We start from the raw sequence: 22,913 nt of genomic DNA, 5'->3' as shown, positions 1-22,913 counted from the left end.
ACTCTTGACTCTCCCGGGTGGAAGATGCCCAAAATCTAATGCTTGTGCTGTTCCTTTCCTTCAGGAAAATCAGAAAGTTAAGAAAGATCTTTTAGATATTTTAGAAGCACAGAAAAACATAGCCTTTCTTCAGAGTGAATTAGATGCTTTGAAAAGTGATCATGCCGATCAGACTCTGAATTCAGAAAGATATGAAACTTGGCATTTTATTCTTTAGTTTGAGTGGGTTGTTTGTCTAGATGGCCATCCATGTGAATGAAGTCAGCTACGTAATCATAAAGGGTTATTTATTGACCTTACTGGTATGTTCTTTGCTTTCCAAAGATTTCATTTTCAGTGTCCTATTTCCTGGTAATTTTTTGTGCTAAATTTTTTTTTAACAAAAATATTAATTAGTATAATTATTGACTGCTTTGGAGAGTGCAGGGCTTAATAGATGTTTGAATTACTGGGAAGAGAAGAGTATACCTAACATGTCAGCGGTCAGTGCTAATTGAAGTGCACACACATAGAGGTACATATAAACATGTATATGTATGTATGCATATACATACATATGTGTGTGTATAAATATGCAAATTCCTATGTAAGTATCCATATATATCCATATACCCATATATGTCCAAATATATGGATACTTATGTGGGTATTTGCATTCACAGATTTGCATACAAATGCATATATGGAGATATATCGTCCCCAAATACATACATGTGTGTGCATGTGTCTATATAAACTTGTACACTTGGGGAAAATGTCATGCTTTTTGTTTTATTTGCTTGTAAACTTTAATCACAATTAAGGTCCTGTAATGGTCAGCAGTGAAACATTTAAGTACTTACTGTATACAGGTTCCTGACTTATAGAAGGAGTAATGAGTGTGGAATATATGAAAAAAAGAAAAGAAAAGATGTGGTCTCTGCTGTATGAGAAGTTCAGGTTCTTTGAGAAAGCCACAAAGCTGAAAGGTTACGGAGCTTCGTAGGAGCTGAGCAGTGTCAGAAACAATCCCAGCAATGTTGCTGGTTGGGTCCATTGCCATGTGATGGTAGATAAAGTGTCCTTTTTATTGAGAAAAGGTGAAGAGATTTATTAGAGAGGAGACGCTTGAGGTCAGCTTGGGAGGAGCTGGCCTGTGCTGATCGGGGTGGGGAGGTCAGGGGCAATGTCAGTGAGGTTACGCAGGCGGCCCTGCCATCTGGCAGGCACTGTGCATAGGACCTTCCTAGCATTGTCTTGCAATCCATAGAATGTCCTATGAGATACAGACTTTTAGTCTCTCCATTTCAGAGACTCTTAAGAGTCTCAGAGTTGCTCTAAGTGAGCAGTAAGCAAGGCAGAGGCACGAACAGAGGGACAGGTAAGACTGGCTTGGGGCAAAGTGCTCACACATCTGGATAGGAAAAGGTATTTCAAATGGAAGAGTAAAAGTTAAACACAATCTAAAAATTTAAAAGCCAGTTTAAGGCTATGATGCAAGGGCCCAGCATTTTTGGCTAAGGAGCTTGAATTCCTATCGTCAATTGGGAACCTTTTATTTTATTTTATTTTTTTAAAGATCTTATTTATTTATTTATTTATTTGATAGTGAGAGAGAGAACACAAGCAGGGGGAGTGGAAGAGGGAGAAGCAGGCTTCCCCAGCAGAACCGGGAACCTGAGGTGGGGCTCGATTCTAGGATCCTGGGATCATGACCTGAGCCTAAGGCAGACGCTTAATGACTGAGCCACCTAGGCACCCCAGGAACCTTCTCGCTTTATCACCAAGAGAGTGAGTGGACAGGTTATTGTGGATGACAGTTCAGGGCCTGAGAGTCTTTGAAAGCTAGTGATGGGTTTTGTCTGCTTAGACATGAGGCTGGGGCCAAATGGGGGCTGGTGGTGAGTGACTGAAGTTCTCAAGGGGCCTTAGCAAGAGGAGGCCAGAGCTTTGTAATAAAGCAACAGGAATCACTGAGCATGGTTTTATGACAGATGGAGAGAGCCTGATCCTATGGACTTCTCTTTGGTTTACGGTGAGGAGGGGAGAGCCAGGCAGGGAAAGGAGAAGGAAACACAAGGAGGGAGAAAAACAGCTGGGCTGGGAATGTGTTAAAGCAGAGAAAGAGCAGGGGAGGGTCAAAGTAGAGAGAGCAGGCTGGGTTGAAGGGGCTGGTAATGAGTGCCTGGGGAGAGGGGGGTTAGCAGAAGGTGAAGGGTCGTGGTCCTGTGAGGAATGGAGCTGGCTTTGGGAGGGAGAACAAGACCTCGCACAGGAAGCAGAGGGGGATATGCAGGCGTGTGGGGCTGCTGACCACATGGAGGGACTGAACGATAGAAAACCATGGCCAAGGACACAGATCTTTGAGAAAGGTGAAGGGGGTTCTGGAGGATAGGTGTATGGCAGGACTGCATACCTAATTCTGGTTCAAACATAAAATACGGTTTTACAGGCATCTGGAAATAATCCGAGAGTACACAGAAGATCGAAATACTCTTGAGAGGCAAATGGAAATACTCCAGTAAGTTCTCATATAAAACACTCATTACATTTACATTTTCCTAATGTTTTGTGAATGAGACATGTGCCCCATGTCACACGAGTGGTCATATTCTCAAGACTGGGTTTGCAGGTCCAGGTGGGTTTCTTCTCGCTGTGGTGCATTCAGCACTTGGCCTTCGCCTGCTTTTAATCCTAAATAAACTATTCAAATCCAGGGACTAGAGTATAATTCTCTCTAAGTCCTCGCCATTCAGGTGAGATGTTGTTACACCTCTATAAAGACTCAGGGCTCAGACCTCAGCGGCTGTCTCTGCAGCTTAGCATACCGGGAGGCTGTCAGGAATCTCCTGTATGCTCATGGCAGAGCACCGGACACCTATGATCATTCTTGCCCAACATATTGTTCTTGGTGAGGCAGCTATTTTTCTTAGTTTTTTTTTTTTTAACGCTACTGGAAATATTACACCTGCTTATCAACTTCACACCCAAGTTACCATAATTCCAGCCTCTGAGGGCCTTCCCCACAAGAACCCCCCTCCTCTACCCCAGCGCTCTCTTCTACCCATGTAAGTTCTGGTTTGTCTCCCCACATGAAGGAGGATCAGACTTGGCAAGTTTGTTTTCCCCATTTTGAATGATTGTGAGGTCTCACCTGTGGCAGATACAGAGTTGACATGTTACAGTGATCCTGCTCATTCATTTATTCATTCGTCCAGTAGACTTTATTCAACACCTTTTCCAGGTCAGGTATGCCAGGAACTGAGCATAGAATGGCAAGTGAAAAGAAAAGAAAAAAGTCTCTCTGTCTCTTTATGGGGCTCATCTAGGGGAAGAAGATGGATACTGATGGCTTATTATAGAAATAAACATTAAAATGCCAAAGAAGTGGGATGAGGGGAAGGGGTATGCCTACTGGGGGCATATAGTGTAGAGCTTCCTCCTAACCAGGAAGGCCCAGGAAGTGTTCTGGCGGATGCAGCAACCAAGCTGAGATCTGAAGATGGATCAGCTTTCAGTAGAGACAGAATGGCCACTCTCAGGTGAAGGCTCTGTTATTGTCCTCGGTTTTTAGCAGAGGTTGCCGCCGCTCTGACAGGTCAGATGACTCCCATCAATGATGTGGAAGGTACATGCCTGCACGGGATTTGAACCCAGAGTCAACATCAGAACATTTCATCGGTACCTGACAGTGCCCGGAGGGCAGCATCAGGCCACGGGGAAGACATGGGAGTAGCCGGGAGAAAGAAGTGTGACATAACACATTACATCTACGCCTGGCTGGGACACATGCACAGGGACAGAGAGCAGCACATGGGGCCACCCGGGTCCAGGCATTTAGGAAACAGAGAACTTCAAGAAACCTATTGACACTGCGGAGCTACCTGAGGGAACAGCGGGTTCCAACAGCATAGCTAATTCCTGAAATGCCTTGAGACCTTTAAAAGAGAGGTAATCCATTAATTAAGTTGTAGTTCTAGTAGTGAATTATGGTCTCAGTTTAGGAGGTTTGAAGAGGAGTGGTAGAAATTTGCAAGAGGAGGTAAGTAACTCAGTATTCTGAACTTTGCAGCCTTTGAAGAGGGTGGCTTTTACCCCAACTTCCCTTATCTTTTTGTTTGTTTATTTGCTGTGTAGAACAGCTAACCAGAAGTTACATGACAGTAATCATGGCCTTAGGAACCCCCTTGAAAACAGTTACAGCAAGTTCAACAGATCTTTGGTAAGTAGTAGAATTTTATAATACATTCTTTTCTTTCTTATAGTAGAGTGTTTTGATGAAGATCATGTATTTTCTTATAGGGGGAACTTAGGAAATTGCAGAACTATTCCATTTAAAATAGAAGAGGCAACATTTTCCCAAATTAAAGAATATGCTATCCTTCTGCTGAGATAAATGCCTAGATGTTCACCAACTATCTGTTAGCTGTTCAAGGAAACCAGAGAAAGATCTATAAGGTGGGACCTAGGTCCTGGAAGAGTTTATAGTGTGGTAGGGAGTTCAGATGTGCACAGATAGCAATGATAGAAGAAAAAAATGGGAAATCTTATCGAAGTAAGAAGAAAATACTTCTCATTTCAGAGGAAGGAGAAGGTGCTTCTGGCTGAGGAGTATGGTTAGATACACTGAGTATTCTTTAGGTCGTGAGATGATCAGAGTGGGGGCCTTGGATTTAAAACCCTGCTACAGAAACAAGCTAAGCCCATCTTGGAATTTTGAGGAAATTTTCCTGACTGCATTTGTCAGAAATCCTCTTCTCCCACTTCTGGGGGTCAGGTTCAAGTTTAGGGTTCCTTTGCCTTAGCTTTAGGCTTTAGACTTTAGCTCAGTCACTGAGCCAAATTATGGTTTGAGAAGAGATAAACCTAAAGACGTTGGTATTCGGAGTCCTAGACAATGCAGGTGACCAGGATGCCCTTTATGGCTCATGCAGTGGGATTTGGATCTAAGACACAATGCAAAGAGAGTACTACAGGAGTTATCTTGGTGTTTGTGCTCACATTTACTCATGTAGGGTACCAAACTTTTAATGACATTGGAAGTTAATTAGTGTGTTATATATATGTGTATATGTATTATGTGTTTATGGAATAACAAAATGTTGCTTATATATTTTATGTATTTCAGCACATAAGTAATATATCACGAGGGAATACGATTTCTAGGAGCAGTCCCGAATTTAATGGTCATTCTCCTCATCCTCTGAGCTTTGACAGGTATGGTAACACCTACTTACTTTTCATTTGATTTCTGGATCAGAGTAATAAGGAAAGTAAATTTCCTTAGAGGGGAGTTAAAATAGTAGAATCTACTTTGGGCACTAATTTCTATTTTCTGCTATCTTATTTAAAATTTCTGAAACCTATAAAGATGGAAAGTAGAAATGTCTCAGAGAGGGCAAAGTGATTTCCTTAAGACATTGTTATGACATGATTTTACGTATGCTTCCCCTGACCTCGTTCTCTCGTTACATCCTGTTCCTGAGAAGTGAACTCTGAAAACTTTTAGAGGGAAACAAGCAGACTATAGTGTTGGATGTTGCCATATTCGTGGGATAGGATGTTGAGACTCTTGGCATGATCTGCAAATGTTTAATAGCTCGGCATAATATTATGTAAGCTGTGTTCGAGGAAACTTTCAAAACAAATAGAAACATGACTAGCAGACGTTTGTGAGCTGTTGTATTGAAAGAGTCAGAGAGATTTAACAGAAGTGAGAATTTAGCTCTATTTTGAATCCAATGAAGCGCTATATTGGTCCTATGTAACCTGAGATCTGGCGACAAGGACTGAAAGATTACATGTGTGTACTTGTGTGTATAAATACATATGTCCATTGTTATTAGTTAAGTTAAATTTGGGGGGTATCAAACCTTGAAAGTAGAAGTTATGGCAAAGGCTATGGGCTTCTAGCTCTCCATTTCCAATGCAACTTTCCAATTTATATTCATTCCCTTTGCATTTGAGATCTTCTGTTCTAAAGAATAAAAATGTATTGAGAGTTAAGACGGCAGAGCAGTAGGGGCACCCTGTGCTTGCCTTGTCCCTCAAACACAACTAGATAAAATATCAGATCTTCCAAGAATATACTCAAGAATAGATCTGAATACTGAGAGAACAAAATGCAGAACTAGAGTGAGAAAACATTGTAATAGGTAGGAGGTGCAGAGGCATGGTTCTGCAGATCCTTCCATAGAAACCTGGCAGGCCAGTGGAGAGTGGCATGATCTATTCAACATGCTGGGAAAAATATGCAGCCAAGAATACTTTATCCAGCAAGGCTAGCATTCAAAGTAGAAGGAGAGATAAAAAGCTTCCCAGACAAACAAAAACCAAAGGAGTTCCTGACCACAAAATCAGCCCTGCAAGAAATACTAAAGGGGACCGTCTCTGTGGGACAGAAAGACCAAAAGCAACAAAGACGAGAAAGAAACAGAGAATCTCCAGAAGCAGTGACTTTATAGGAACACAATGGCACTAAATTCTTATCTACCAATAATAACTCTGAATGTAAATGAGTGAAATGCTCCAGTCAAAAGATATAGGGTATCAAAAGATAAAAAAACAAGACCCATGTATATGCTCCTAACAAGGACCACATTTTAGACTTAAAGTCCCCTCCAGAGTGAAAATGAGGGGATGGAGAACCATCTGTCATGCTAATGGACATCAAAAGAAAGCTGGAGTAGCCATACTTATATCAGATATGATAAATATTAAACCAAAGACTATAACAAGAGATGAAGAAGGGCACTCTATCATAATTAAGGGATCTATCCAACAAGAAGATCCAACAATTGTAAATATTTATGCCCCCAACTTGGGAGCACCCAAATATATGAATCAATTAATAACAAAGATAATGAAACTCAATGATAATAATACAATAACAGTAGGGGATGCTAAAACAATCCTCATGCAGCAATGGGCAGATCATCTAAGCAGAAAATCAACATGGAACAGGTGGTTTTGAATGACACACTGGACCAGATGGACCTAACAGATATACTCAGAACAATTAATCATAAAGCAGGATAATATATATTCTTTTCAAGTGCCAATGGAACATTCTCCAGAATAGATCACATACTGGGTCACAAATCAGGTCTCAACAAGTACAGAAGGATTGAGATCATACCATTCATATTTTCAGACCACCATGCTATATCAACTTGAAGTCAACCACAAGAAAAAACCTGGAAAGATCAGGAATATCAGGGAATTAAAGAAGAAATTTAAAAATGCATGGAAGCAACTGAAATTGAAAACATGGTAGTCTAAAATCCTTTAAGATAAAGCAAAAGCAGTCATAAGAGGGAAGTAAATAGCAATACAGACCTACTTCAAGAAGCAAGAAAAGTTCCAAATGCACAATCCAATCTTACTTTTAAAGGAGCTAGAAAAGGAACAATAAATAAAGCCTAAAGCCAGAAGAAAAGGGGAAATAATAAAGATTAGAGCAGAAATAAACAATATGAAACAAACAAAAAACAATAGATCAATGAAACTAATAGCAAGTTCTTTGAAAGAATTAATAAAATTGATAAACTCTTATCCAGACTTATCAAAAAAAAGGAGAAAGGTTAAATTAAATCATGAAAGAAAGAGGAGAGATCACAACTAATACCACAGAAATAGAAATAATTATAAGACAATATTGTGTATTATATATTATATGCCAACAAATTGGGCAATCTCGAAGAAATGGATAAATTCCTAGAAACATACAAACTACCAAAACTGAAACATGAAGAAATAGAAAATTTGAACAGACCCATAACCAGGAAAGAAATTGAACCAGTTATTAAAAACCTCCCAACAAAGAAAAGCCCAGGGCCAGATGGCTTCCCAGGGAAAGGGTTTGCCAGACGTTTAAAGAAGAGTTAATACCTATTCTTCTCAATGTTCCATAAAATAGAAATTGAAGAAAAACTTGAAACTAATTCTACAAGACCAGTATTACATTTATCCCAAAACTAGACAAGGACCCCCCCCAAAAGAGAAGAATTACAGGCCAATCAATATCCCTGATGAACGCAGATGTAAAAATTCTCAACAAGATACTAGCAAATTGAATACAACAGTACAGTAAAACAGTTTTCCACCATAATCAAGTGGGATTTATTCCTGGGCTGCAGAGGTGGTTCAATATTCACAAATCAACCAGTTGATAAAATAAAGGATAAGAATTATGGAATCCCCTCAATAGATGCCAAAAAAGCATTTGATAAGATACAGCATACATTCTTGATGACAACCCTCAACAAAGTAGGCATAGATGGAACATACCTCAACATCATAAAGGTCATATATGAAAGACCCACAGCTGATATCATCTTCAAAGGGGAAAAACTGAGAACTTTCCCTCTATGGTCAGGTATAAGACAGGGATGCCTGCTCTCACAGTTGTTATTTAACATTATACTGGAAGTCCTGGCCTTAGTAGTCCGACAACAAAAACAAAAGGCACCCAAATCAACAAGTAAGAAGTAAACTTTCACATTCACAGTTGACATGATACTTTAACCAAAAAAATTACTAGAGCCAGTAACATGAATTCAGCAAAGTCACAGGATATAAAATCAATGTACAGAAATCTGTTTCATTTCTATACACCAATAATGAAGCAGCAGAAAAAGAAGTCAAGGGATAGATCCCATTTACAATTGTACCAAAACCGTAAGATACCTATGAATAAACCTAACCAAAGAGGTAAAAGATCTGTCCTCTGAACACTATAGAACACTTATGAAATATACTGAGGAAAGCACAAAGAAACGGAAAAACATTCCATGCTCATAGATTGGAAGAACAAATATTGTTAAAATGTCTATGCTACCCAAAGCAATCTACACATTCAGTTCAATCCCTATCAAAATACCACCAGCATTTTTCACAGAACTAGAACAAACAACCCTAAAATTTGTATGCAAAGAGAAAACACCTCAAAGAGTCAAAAGTCTTGAAAAAGAAAAGCAAAGAGGTGCCTGGCTGGCTCAATTAGTTAATTGTTTGCCTCAGCTCAGGTCACTGATCCCAGGATCCTGGGATTGAGGCCTGGGTTGGGTTTCCTGCTCAGTAGAGAGTCCACATGACCCCCTCCCTCTGCCCCTCCCCCACTATGCTCACATGATCTTTCCCACTTGTGCACTCTCTCTCAAATTAATAAAATCTTAAAAAAAAATAAAAGAAGAAGGAAAAAAACAAAAAAAGCTGAAGGCATCGCAATTCTGGACTTCAAGCTCTATTACAAAGTTGTCATCATCAAGACAGTATGGTGCTGGCACAAAAGCAGACCCATAGATCAATGGAAAAAATAGAAAATCCAGAAACAGACCCACAGCTATGTGGAATCTAATCTCTTGACAAAGCAAGAAAGAATGTCCAATGGAAAAAAGTCTCTTCAACCAATGATGTTGGGAAAACTGAACAGCCACATGCGGAAGAATAAAACTGGACCATTTCCTGACACCACACATAAAAATAGACTCAAAATGGATGAAAGACCTGAATGTGCAATAGGACCATCAAAATCCTAGAGGAGAACATAGGCAGAAACCTTTTAAACCTTAGCCCTAGCACCTTCTAACTAGACACAGCTTCGGAGGCAAGAGAAACAAAAGCAAAATGAACTATTGGGACTTTATCAAGATAAAAAGCTTCTATACAGCAAAGGAAACAGTCAGTACAACTAAAAGGCAACTGACATAATGGGAGAAGATATTTGCAAATTACATATCTGATAAGGGATTCGTATCCAAAATCTATAAGGAACTTAATCAAAGTCAACACCCAAAAATAAATAATCCAGTTTAGAAATGGGCAGAAGTCATGAAAAGACATTTTTCCAAAGAAGACATACCAAATGGCTAACAGACACATGAAAAGTTGCTCAAGATCATTTATTATCAAGGAATTACAAATCAAAACCATGATGAGATACCACCTCACACCTGTCAGAATGGCTGAAACTAACAACACAGGAAACAAATGTTGGTGAGGATGTGGAGAAAGGGGAACCGTCTTACACTGTTGCTGGGAATGCAAACTGGCATAGCCACTGTGGAAAACAGTATGGAGGCTCTTCAAAAAGTCACAACAGAATTACCCAGTGACCCAGCAATTACATTACTATGTATTTACCCAAAGGATACAAAAATACTGATTTGAACGGGTACATGCTCCCCAATGTTTATAGCAGCATTATCAATAATAGCCAAATTATAGAAAGAGCTCAAATGTCTGTCAACTGATGAATGGAAAAAGAAGAGGTGGTATATATATATACAATGAATTATTGGCCATCAGAAGGAATGGAATCTTGTCATTTGCTGCAATGGTGATGGAACTAGCGTGTATTGTGCTAAGCAAAATAGCTCAGAAAGACAAATACCGTATGATTTCACTCATATGTGGAATTTAAGAAACAAAACAGAAGAATATAGGGGAAGAAAAACAGTCAAAAGAGAGAGGAAAAGCAAATCATAAAAGACTGTTAACTACAGGGAGCAAACTGAGGGTTGTTGGAGGGAAAACAGTGGGGGATGAGTTAAATGGATGATGGGTGTTAAGGAAGGCACTTGCTGTAAATAGCACTGGGTATTACATGTAAGTCATGAATCATTAAATTCTACTGAAACCAATTTACCATATATGTTAACTAACTACAATTTAAGTAAAAACTAGAAATCAACAACAACAACAACAAAATAATGTTCTTAACTATCCTGGCAATAGCAAAATGGTCAGGAAGGTTTATTACCAGGGCTTATTGGTGATCACTTTTAGGAAAATGCTATACAGGTATGAGATGTTTTTATTGTCACTGATTTGTGAAATAACAAATGTTGATGGTTTGTAGACATGTAGGCAGCTCAGTTGCTCTGTTATTAAGAAAAATACATTACTTTTAAAAACTGTGTGGATGCAGTGTGATTTTTCTGGACTGATATTTAAGACCAATTCTAAGCACATAGGGGAAAAGATACATTACTGAAAATTATTTCAGAAATTTTACCATGGTTCATTTTGGGAAAGGTTACACACCATGAATAAGGCTCTTGGTACTGGATTAAGAACTCCTCAAGAGTAGGTTCTAAGGGACAAAGTCATCACACCCAGTGGCTCAGAGGGACAGAAGTAGAGCACTCTTGTTCTCATCCCCGTGAATAATAACCAGTGGGCTACCAGGGTCTGGACTGATGTCCTCTTTGGAAGGTCATTGTTTTAATATCAGAAGTTTAGTATCAGAAGTTTTTGATGCTAATATAAAAACTTAAAAGCATATTTTAAATTTAATTTTATTGCTTTTGTGACTTTACTGGATTTTAACTTGTATACTTGTTTTAGTTTTGTGTTTTTCTAAGATTTGTAACAAAAAAATAGCTTGTTCTATATTTGTACTGTTGGGTCCATTATCAAAGGAATGAGACTGAGACAAAGTGAAAGTTATGCAAAGCCTTATTCTACGCTAAGCATTAGAAGTTAGACTGACTGGCCAGGGGCAGACTGACCGGCCAGGGCCACCTCTGAAGAGAGCAACTACCCCTTGGTCTTACAGGCTAGTTTTATAGGGCACAACTGCAGACATCTACATATGTGGCTTTGGCTGACTGGATGTATCCTACCTGTGTGTTTTAGTAACAGTTACCCGGAACCAGTACTAGTAACTGCTGAGGCATTTATTAAACAACAAAATGGCTACCTAGGCAACATGGAGTCACTATGGCTAAGTAGGCCCAGGCAGGCCCTAGGGGTTTAACAGGTTTTAATGTGGAATCAGCCCCAACAGTATATACTTACTTATGAAAATATTTTTGGGGAAGGTAAGAATAGTTTAATTTTTTAAAAGGTATATATATGTTGACTTTGAGAAAATCTGATGTGTACCTGTATTTTAAATTAGGAGTCTAGATATTCATGGAAGTGATTTCTCAATTCTGTATTTCACTTCTTCCCTTCTTATCAAAAATCTGAATGTTTTTAAAAACAGTTGTGATTAATAATGATATGGAGCTGAAGTAGTTTGTACTATGTTATAGTGAGAATGGTTTTCTTAGGTTCCTTATAGTGTGGCTAAAAGTTTTAGAACGATAATTTCATAAATGATGAAACAACAAAAAAATGTATGTATGCACACAGACACACAGAGCTAGCTTGTAAACAATATGGTCTGAATATGTGCCCCCAGGATAAAGACTTTGTAATTAAGTAACATATTTAGGGAGTGTTTGGTGGTTCATACTTTTTAAGTTAATTTTAAGCATTGGCTAATGGTACTGAAATAGTTTTTTTAAAGATTTATTTATTTATTTTGGGGAGAGAGCACATGAGCAGGAGGGGAAGAGGGAGAGGGAGAGAGAGCTTCAAGCAGACTCAGAGCTGAGCACAGAGCCCAACATGGGAATCCATCTCACAACACTGAGATCATGACATGAGCCAAAACCAAAGAGGCCAACACTTAGCCGACTGCGCTACCCAGGCACCCTGGCACCAAAATATTTTTGACTTCTCAGACTTATGTCACTTATACTTATTTATATTGAGATCACCCTCTGTTTTCTGAACATATTCGTCTCTTTCTCTTTTTATCTCTGTGGACTATGTACTCTGCCATTTCCTCACTCTGATGAGACAGTGTTTGCCAAGGGACCCAAGGTGTTGCTCCAGTGTAATGGAGGCTAAACAGGCTGTGGCCCTTGTTTTTCTTCTTTTCTTTTCTTTTTTCTTTCCTCTTATCTCCTCTCCCCTTCCCTCCTTCCTTCTTTCCTTCCTTCCTTCTTTCCTTCCTTCCTTCCTTCCTTCCTTCCTTCTTGTTCTTGTTGTTCCTCCTCCCCCCTTTCTTCTCCTCTTCCTCCTCCTTCTTCTTTAGGACTTACGATGCGGGGGGAGGTGCAGAGAGAGAGAGAGAGAATCTCAAGCAACCTCCACCCTGAGCACAGAGCCCGATGTGGGGCTCAATCTCAATGCCCATGAGATCATGACCTGAGCCAAAATCAAGAGTCTGACACTTAACTGACTGAGCCATGCCCGCACCCCACTATTTCAGTATAAACAGGTTTTTGGGAAAATCAAATGGAAAAGCAAAAGTAAATAGGGAAATAATACGGTTTCTTTTGATTCTTTTGTCGGATGTTAATTTCTCCCTCACTTATAAGATGTTAGAGAGTTTCACAAATGAAAACATCCATAGAAGCCAGAGGTTCCTGCCTTTATCCGGGAGACCTCCCTGTCAAACGTAGAAGCTTCTTACTAGCCTATGTATCAACACCTAGTGGCAGAAAACTCCCTGTGTCATATTCTGGTACCACACCTTTCTAATTTCCTGTCATTTTTATCATGTTGATTATAAATATGACTCCCGGGATGGCTGGGTGGCTCAATGGGTTAAAGCCTCTACCTTCAGCTCAGGTCATGAACCCAGGGTCCTGGGACTGAGCCCCGCATTGGGCTCTCTACTCAGCAGGGAGTCTGCTTCCCTTCCTCGTTCTCTGCCTGCCTCTCAGCCTACTTGTTATCTCTCTGTCTGTCAAATAAATAAATAAAATCTTTAAAAAAAAAGAAATACGACTTCTAGAAAAGTTTCTCATTTGGCCCTTATTTTGTCTTGTGCAACCTAAGAGAATGTATTCTTTATCTTCATATGTCAGCTTCTCTGAGGATTTGAAGAGGGACACCAATAAGAAGTTGAGCTCATGGCACAGTTTCTTGTGTCTGAAGGTTTTGAGTCTCATGGTCATCATGGTTATGTTTCCCATCTAGGTTGTCAGCATCCCTTTTAAAAAGTAGAGCTGTTATCCGGAAATGGACGAGCTATTTGGAGTATGGTCTGACCACATTAGAGTAAAAGGGTTCACATGTCCTGCATACATTTTTCTTAACTTGCATTTATGCTCTGAACACTGCAATTCCTTTCTTGTTAGGAAATACAGAATGTGATTTTTTAAAATGGCTTCATTTTTATTAAATATGAGACTTGAGTGTCTTTATCTTAATTGGTTGTTGCGTAGAATGAGCTGGTGTTGCTCTGAACATTTTGTTTCCCCTGATGCATAGTCATGGAGTACATTGTGATTCTTGGCAAAATGGAGAGTTGTTAGTCTTCTTGAGTCCATTGCTGTGTAGTCCTGAGCTTTGTGAACTCTCGGGTAGAGCTATCTTCTTTATCACCAGGTCATCCCACTCCTCCTACGTGGATAAGGACTGTGACTTGTTGGCCCTCTGTGACCCTATGCAGACGATGAATTGTGAGGTGGACAGCCTTCCTGAGAGCTGCTTTGACAGCGGCTTGTCTACCCTGAGAGATTCCAACGAATATGACTCGGAGGTGGAATACAGGCACCAGAGGGCACCTCAGAGGTCACGCGACATGCAGGAAGGTCACACGACATGCAGGAGAGCTTTGGGGGTGATGCTTCAGACATAGACATAAGCCCCAGAAATCACTGTCTCCTGGGCCTTCGATGGAAATCTATCATTTCCATCTGTTACCAACAGGTAACAGATACCTGTTTGACTTGTATCTGTCATGGGAATACGACTTAAAGGTTATAAATATGAAACATAGTCAGTAGAATGTATTTTTCTTCATCAGGGTAGGGAGAAATTTTCACAGATTGCCATTTAGGGCTCCTCTGTTCCATAACAGAACTGACTATAGATTCATCTGCGTATTTTTCTTCTCTTTAATCCATAATATATATGTGTAATGAGAGACTTTGTTTTTTAATGGCTGACTAAAAAAAAATAATAATAACAAAAACCAGGTTCCTTATATAAGGGATGAAGAGACGTTTGGTGCCGAAGGTGTGGCTGCCATCTTAGACTGGAAACCCCAGGGGTCCACTAGTGAGGGCAGCATCATCAGTTCTTTAAGAAAGCCCATCTCAGCTCTGTCACCACAGGTAGGTAGTTTCTGGGATATTTTATTCACGAACACTGTGAATTTTTGGTACCTTATAACTTATTAGGAAGACAACTGGCCCAACCTTTGTCACCCATTGTGGCTTTGTCCCCCTAGACAGACATGGTGGATGGCAACCATAAATCTTCCAGCTCACAGAAGGTTTACAAGATTGTGCTTGCTGAGGATGCTGCAGTGGGAAAGTCTAGTTTCCTCATGAGGCTCTGCAAGAATGAATTTCGAGGAAATACAAGTGCCACCCTGGGTAGGGTTCCTTCTCCAGGTGGTAATGGGGAAATGACCTTCTTTTAGCTTGATTTTATTTTCCATAGAAAATATATACACAGATCTCTCTGTATACATATATAATATATAGGAATGTGTGTGTGTGTGTGTGTGTGTGTGTGTGTGTGTCCTTATCTACAGAACGGTCTTCTGTTTTGGTGAAGGCCCAACTTTAGGAAAAGAAGGCTGACAAAGGACAGAGGTATCCACTTAGCCAGTCAGAGCAGCCAGACCAAGCTTAGAGCCAGAGATGACGGATTCATTTATTCAGCAGACATTTCCTGAGCTCTCCTAAGAGCATGATACTGCTGTAAGTGCTCAGGACACACAATGAACAGAGGCAACCAAATCCCAGCCTGCAAGGAAACTTCACCCCAAAGGACAGCAATGGATGAAAAAAAGATGAAGTTTGGAGAGAGGTGCAGTTCTACACAGGGTGACCGGGGAAAGCTTTTCTGATAAGCTGTCACTTGGCAAAGTGACATTGTTGGTGGCCACTTTGTCATGGTCAAAATCATAGCCAGGTGTATGATCCTTCCCCTCCTTTACAGCGGAATCCATGAGTAAGCCATTCTGAGAACAAGAGAGGAAGTGTCCTGATTTCCCAAATTTGCATACTAATCAGTTAAAGGAGTTGAAGGTTTGCAAGTTATCGTTCACCTTTCTTCTTTATCTAAAGACTTCTTATTTTGATGATGAGAAATATTAGAACAGATTGATTATGCCCTCTTTACAATGGACGTCTTTGTAAATTCACAGTCCTTCATCATACCCCTGAAGATAACAAATTGCAAGTTCTCTTTTATTTGGTTCCTGAAAAGCCCACCACGTTTTGTTTGGTTGCTCAAGAGTATTGTGTATATGCACACCTCCCACATATCCTCACACAGATACATACACACGTACAAGTCCACATGCACACAAGCACACACATAAACACGCAGAGACATACCGACTTTGTATAATCACACAGACAAACAGAACGTAGATTTTCCTTTTGTCTGTATCATCTAAAAAAAAGGTTTCACATCCTGTAGAAAGTTACATATAATGTAACTATGTTACGTTCTCAATTTAGATCTTGCAAGACAATTACCATCACGGCTGCTTTCATGCTGTCTCATGTCATAAAACATGAGCTAGACGAGTTTATGGATTTGCACTGTCTGAAACAGAATTCTGTTTTGAGGGGAGGCCATGAATGTTTGATTAACACCCTGAACTACTAGTATTGCTTTTTTCTAGAAACCTCTCAATCCCAGGAAAAGTGTTTCCTAGAAATGCAGTTTCCTCGCAATGCTGACAGGACTTTTATCACAATCATTGTCCATTGGCAAGTGAGCTTGCCAGCATCAGAACCACAAGCTTTGTACATTTTGCAGTAGATTCAAGTTCCAAAGTGTTTAATTTATCAATGGTCTGAGATTTGGAAGAAAAAAAAAAAACAAACCAACCCACAAAAAGTGCTCAGGCTGATATTTCCATTCAGCCCAGGAGCTGAGCCTGTTGGGAGGAAATCTGCCAATGAGACAGAGTCACCTTACATGCACTTGCCAAGCATATGGTAGTTTTGGTGAGAAAGTGTAGTTTTCCCAGGCTTACGCCTATTGTAGGTGTTTGAAATATCTGATTTCCTTGAAGTGGGAGGGACATGCCTGGATTTATGGTGGATTAGAGAACCGAAAGGCCAGATGGACCATGTGGGTATGTATTTTTTCCTCCCTAATAGTTGCTTTCAGGTTCAATAAAATGTCTGCATTATTGTGAGCTCTCAGCCTGTGGAGGCCCCATACATGGTTCATTAGCGGTATCAAGGAAATGAATATTTGCAGGCCATGCAGTGTAATGAGAAGGGGGCACAAAAGAGAGAGAGAGAGAGAGAAAACATTTGACCAGACAGTCAGATGATTGTAGCTGGTAGAGGCTATTGGACTGCCTAGAAGTGAGAGACGTGAGTTGTCTTGTGAAGGCACTATGATTAGTATACCCATTGCACAGATAAGAAAGTGGAGGACTAGAATGCTTAATCAGCCTGCTCAAAGTGACACAGCTACTAAGTGGCAACACTGGGACTTGTTGCCACCACTCTGGCGCATCAGCTTGTTGCTTCCCTGTTGGCAATCTCAGGATTGCATTCCACATTCTCTTCTTCTTTACTCTCTCTCTGCATAATGTCATCTCTCCCCAGGGCTTCTAGAACTGCCTCTAGCTGATGACTTCTCCAATTTCTGTATTTTTTACCTCCACCTCTTTTTAAAATTCCATAACCACATCCCCACCCACCACCTAGAGGAAATTCCAGAGGCATGACTGTATCCAACATGTGCAAACCCTCACAGCCTGGCCTCACCCACCTTTCTGGTTGCATTTCTTAATCTTACTTTCCAAAGGAATGATAATCTGTAGACACAGAAAACTTAATTCCACTTATGGCCAAGCTCTTTATGTCTCCTTGCCTTTATGCAGGCTGTCCCTTGCACCTAGAATCTCCTTTCCTCATTTAGCGAGGGTCAATTCCTGTTCTTTCAAGAGGTCCCTCCTGTGTCAAAGTGTCCACGCAGTCCCAGCTCCACAATGCCTTCTTTCCCCGCAAACCAGTACGACTGGTGTACCGTGCTTCTGTGTTAGCAGCTGTCTTGGGACCTGGAAATGATTTGTTTAGCCTTCTCTCCTTCAGTGCTCACTAATAGAGGGTCCCAGTGTTTGGCATAAATTGAGCATTTGTTGAATGACCAAATGTCTGAGATGATGCAGTTGGCAGTTGTATGAGTTCTCTGTTGTTGCTGTAACAAATTCCCACAAGTGTTGTTGCTTCAGCAATGCACGTGTATCACGTTCCAGTTCTGGAGGTCAGGAGTCTGAAACGAGTCTTATGGGGTGTTCTATGAGGGTGTACCTTCCTTCTTCTCCTGGGTCTTTGTTTCCTCGTCCGTGAAGTGAGGATAATAATTCTACCCTGTCACCTGTCAGGGTTGCATGTGTGTTTGTGTTGTGTGATTGTTTATGTGCATTAAATAAGAAAAATGTGAAAACATATAGTATAGCGTTTATTAGCTGGCCTTCAGCAAGAGTTAATTCCTTCCTCTTTTTTTTTTTTTTTTTCTTCTCCTGAGATATCTCCTTTCCAACTCACAGTATAGAGGTTTTCAAAAGTTAGCACATATCAGCACATTCTGGAGTCCCGCTGACCAATTTGGCCTCCATGGGCCACCTGAATGTGGCAAACCCAAATTGAGATGTGCTATAGGTACTGAGTATGTACTAGATTTTTAAGACAGTATAAAATCATAAAATACTTCATTATTATTTTTATTGATAAAATGATAGAATGATATATTTGCCATATGGAGTTAAAATATATTAATAAAATTAAATTTACCTCTTTCTTTTTACATTTTTCAATATGGCTGCTAAAAAATTTAAGATTACATGTGGATTGCATTATATTTTGATTGAACAGTATTGCTGTACTAGGAATATGCCAGTTTTTAGTAGGTTCAGTTATCTGCTGCTCTGCAATAAACCAAACGTGGTTGCCTGAAACAACTACCACCTTTTAGTTTCTTGAAATTATCAGAATTGGCTAGATCTCAGCTGGAAGGTTTCTCTACTTGGAAGGTTCTTGCTTGGGGTGTCTCATGCATTTGCGGTCAGGCGGCCATGGGGGTAAAGCTGAGGCTAGGTGTCTGCCACCAAGGTCCTTGACCTTCTGGCCTCTCTGCTGGTCCTCTCCACTGAGGACCCTGGCAGCTGAGAGCAGCTAGGCCTTATTAACGCTTGGCTTGGAGTCCCAGCCCACCATTTCCCCTGCATTCTTTTGATATAAGCAGTCACAGAGCCAGTATTGTGAAGGGACAGCCCATAGTGGGAGCTCCCCAGGCTTGATGGGGAAGGTAGGATTGTTTGGAGGCCTCCTGGGGATGAGCTGTCAGAGTCAGGAGTGCCATTCAGGGTCTGCATGTTTCACAGGTATCCCTGGGAACACGCTTAGAAGAATACTATCCCTAGGAGGTTTTCACTTGTGAAAGTGAAGATCTTTTGTCATTGTACCCTCTAGTTGTTAATTCTAAAGGAAAGTTAGGAAGAGGTGGAAGGAAGATTTTTTTTTTTACTGGATTTTAAGCATTCATCATTATCTCCATGATCCTGTATAATTAAAGAGTGGTCTTGAAGTCATCATTGCTCTTGTTAAGGTCAGCAAGTACTAGTCGGCGATGGAAGCCAGGTTCCAGAGTGCTAAGGAGTGAGCTGTGCGTGGGGCAGACTGTAAAGCATGTGAGACCACAGGAGAGAGCAATAGGGTGTGTGTGTGTGTGTACGCGCATGTGCGTGTGTGTGTGTTCCTGTGCATGTGTGTCTCGTGTGTGCCTGCCTCGTGCATGCGTGATTATGGCTGGTGCTCAGAGTTCAGGTGTGGTTCCAGGCCCGTTTCTGTGGCTTCTCCAGCCACATGACTGAAGGGAACTTCCTTCCCCTTTTTTTCTTTGCCTTTGCTTCTGCACATATAAAATGGGGCCCAACAAATTCACATGGTCCTCGCGAGAATGGTGTCTGGATGACATACAGCAAGTGCTCAGCCGTCTTGTTATTTCTACAGAACCATTTGTGGTTTAGTTTTGTACCTCAGTAATGCATTCTCTCTCTCTCTCCCCCTCTTTCTCCTGCCCCTTTCCCGCAGGGAAGTGAAAAAAAGGACCAATGAAGATGACAGCAAATCCATCACCAATCAGACCAGGACCAGATCCAAAAGGTCAACGCAGATGAAGAACTGTTGTAGTTAAATCCCAAACATCCTTGGCCTGTCAGGAGAATGTTCTGGAATATATACTTTGATAATGGCTGCTAACTTGGTAAAAACATGAAAGAACACTGAATTGTTAAAAGGGGAAAGGTTATGGGATGTGAATTATATCTCATTTAAAAAAACAACACACTACCACTTTAACATTTGCCCAAGGAAAATGTGCATGATTGTTTCAGACCTTCCCATGATTTACAAGCATAATCTCCAATATGGTACAAATCTCTGAACTCTGTCATGGCCAGCATCCACTACCTGAAATAATGAACAGTGAAAAAAATGTTACGTATAGTTTTGGAAATTCATCTCTTCACAAGAGGTACTGTCCTTAGGAATGGGAGATCAGAGTCTTTTGTTTAATATGACTAGTGACTCCTCACCAACAATGTGGTGGGTCTTGCTCTCCTTCTAGAACCTGCAGTGCCCCCCAGATTTCCCCACTGAAAGGTCTCTAACAGCTGAAGGAATCAACACTTGACCCTAGGGAAGCCTGGTTTTTGGTTTTTGGCTTTTGGTTCTCAGTGGCCTTGAACCAATTAAGTTATTCCCAACTAGAGGTTTGAACTTACCTTGGTTCATATAGTTCCAGCTTCCAAGTAGTCTGCTGGAAAAACCTTAAATAATAACTTATTTATTGTATTACACAAGCTAATAACATTCCTTTTTGTTGAATTAAAACAATTCCGTGGAGCAGTTTTTCCCCTGTTTATTTTTATGATCAAATCTTTTATTCCCCAGCTTCATTTTCTTTTAAGTGAAAACTGACCAGATATGTTACACACCAAGATTATAAAGAACCACAAAATCCTCAAGTTTGCAAAAGCATGCCTTCTCTCTATTGACATCTAGGTGTTTTTACCGCAAAGTTTGAGCTATCCCTGGCAACTCTACCATGGATTTCTGTTCAATGGCTTAGGTTGCACCAAGTATACATTTTTGACCAGAAAGAGCACCTCCCTGGTAGAATAGTGTCAAACTAAGCGGTGCCATCATGAGATGCACGTTTTGCCACTGCTGGTTGCCTCTGCGGCATCTTTCGAACCTGGATTAGAAAGGATCTGTGTGTTGACATATGGGACAGTTGTTCAGGTGTTTGGTGCAGTTGCACAAAACTCTGTGAGTATAGTTGTTACTGTGTTGCCTTTATTTCCCCCCAGGGTGTCTCTCTGTATTTGTCTGATGGTTTTTACTTAGAATGTATCTTTGATACAGAAGTATTGCCTTGGCTTTTGTGTCTGGCTTGTATGGCTAGTACACCCAAATTGACTTGGATGGAGATTACATAGACAAAAGCACTCATCTTTATTCAAACCTGGATAAATATTTTGGCAACAAAATCCAAATCACAGAGGTAGAGTTCTGGTGAGCAATCTTCTTTAAAGAAAAGCTACTTAGAAGCTCTCAGCTGCATTAGTGGGAAATCATCATTATCACCGACATTTCATTTCAGGAAGGTGTTTTCCAAGTGTATTTTTTGATTCAAAAATAATGTTTTTAGCCTAGAATTAATGTGGCACATTCATATAATCTTGAGCAACTAATTCATCTTGACTCAGTTTTTCCTTTAAGGGCTTTTAAAATCACAATTATACACTGCTCCTTTTTTTTTTTTTTTTAATGTATCCGGACACACTTGGTAATATTTTATTTTCATCATGGAAAAGAATGTTAGATAAGGAGACATTTTTCACTGTTAACTTTTAGCCTCATGCATTTTCATACAAGACAGGAAACAACATGTGTTGGAGGGGATGTGGAGAAAGGGGAACCCTCTTACACTGTTGGTGGGAATGCAGGTTAGTGTAGCCTCTTTGGAGAACAGTGTGGAGATTCCTCAAGAAATTAAAAAATAGAACTTCCCTATGACCCTGCCATTGCACTCCTGGGTATTTACCCCAAAGATACAGATGTCGTGTAAAGAAGGACCATCTGTACCCCAATGTTTCTAGCAGCAATGACCACGGTCGCCAAACTATGGAAAGAACCAAGATGCCCTTCAATGGACGAATGGATAAGGAAAATGTGTTCCATATACACTATGGAGTATTATGCCTCTATCGGAAAGGATGAATACCCAACTTTTTGTAGCAACATGGATGGGACTGGAAGAGATTATGCTGAGTGAAATAAGTCAAGCAGAGAGAGTCAATAATCATATGGTTTCACTTATTTGTGGAGCATAACAAATAGCATGGAGGACATGGGGAGTTAGAGAGGAGAAGGGAGTTGGGGGAAATTGGAAGGGGAGGTGAATCATGAGAGACTATGGACTCTGAAAAACAATCTGAGGGGTTTGAAGTGGCAGGGGGTGGGAGGTCGGGGTACCAGGTTGTGGGTATTATAGAGGGCATGGATGGATTGCATGGAGCACTGGGTGGGGTGAAAAAATAATGAATACTGTTATGCTGAAAATAATTAAATTTAATTTAAAAAAAGATAAAAATTTATTTTCATATTTGTACAGTGATCGGCTTCAAAGTGAAGGCTTTTGTGGGCTTTTATTGTAAATGTGTGTAAGAAATTTTATACGTATATATTAAGTAGGCCTCTGAGTATAGAATAATTGTTTAGTGATTTTGATTTACATGGTTTACATTTTTGTAGTATTGGCCATATTTTGTTTATACTGTTTATTTCTCTTCAAACCATTAATAATTATACCATAAAGTATAATTTTTATAGCAATGCAAATGTCTAAGGAGCTACAAATATTTTCTGCATTGTAAATTCAATAAAGCATGCTTACAAAAACAAAAACAAAAACACACAAACAAAAACATTCTTCCTTTGGTCTTTGGGCTGTTCCCTTCAGTTTCACCGCAGGCAACCCTGAAGTAACTTGATTTCTAGGGTGTGCCTGCATGAGACCATGGCTTTAAAACAGTTGTCTTTTTGGGCCTGGGCAGCTCCTGGTTGGAGAAAAGAATGAATATGTGGCATTTGGTA

The 22,913-nt window shown here is 40.2% G+C and overlaps 1 protein-coding gene across 1 annotated transcript in view; it reads left to right on the top strand.

Annotated features, from left to right (window-relative positions):
* Positions 1 to 21,481, top strand: part of LOC131812156 (ras and EF-hand domain-containing protein-like) — a 49,931-nt gene extending 28,450 nt beyond the window's left edge. Inside the window, 7 exon segments of the mRNA XM_059141245.1 lie at positions 65 to 216; positions 2,432 to 2,500; positions 4,117 to 4,201; positions 5,108 to 5,196; positions 14,152 to 14,353; positions 14,356 to 14,475; positions 14,745 to 21,481. Of these exon segments, the coding sequence (XP_058997228.1) occupies positions 65 to 216; positions 2,432 to 2,500; positions 4,117 to 4,201; positions 5,108 to 5,196; positions 14,152 to 14,353; positions 14,356 to 14,475; positions 14,745 to 14,948 (921 nt within the window). The 3' untranslated portion in view covers positions 14,949 to 21,481.
* Positions 21,482 to 22,913: the final 1,432 nt, after the last annotated feature.

The sequence above is a fragment of the Mustela lutreola genome, chromosome 12 (genome assembly GCF_030435805.1).
Source record: "Mustela lutreola isolate mMusLut2 chromosome 12, mMusLut2.pri, whole genome shotgun sequence".
NCBI classification, from domain to species: Eukaryota; Metazoa; Chordata; class Mammalia; order Carnivora; family Mustelidae; genus Mustela; species Mustela lutreola.
Note: the sequence above shows the minus strand (reverse complement) of the source record. Positions and strands in the feature narration are given on the sequence as shown.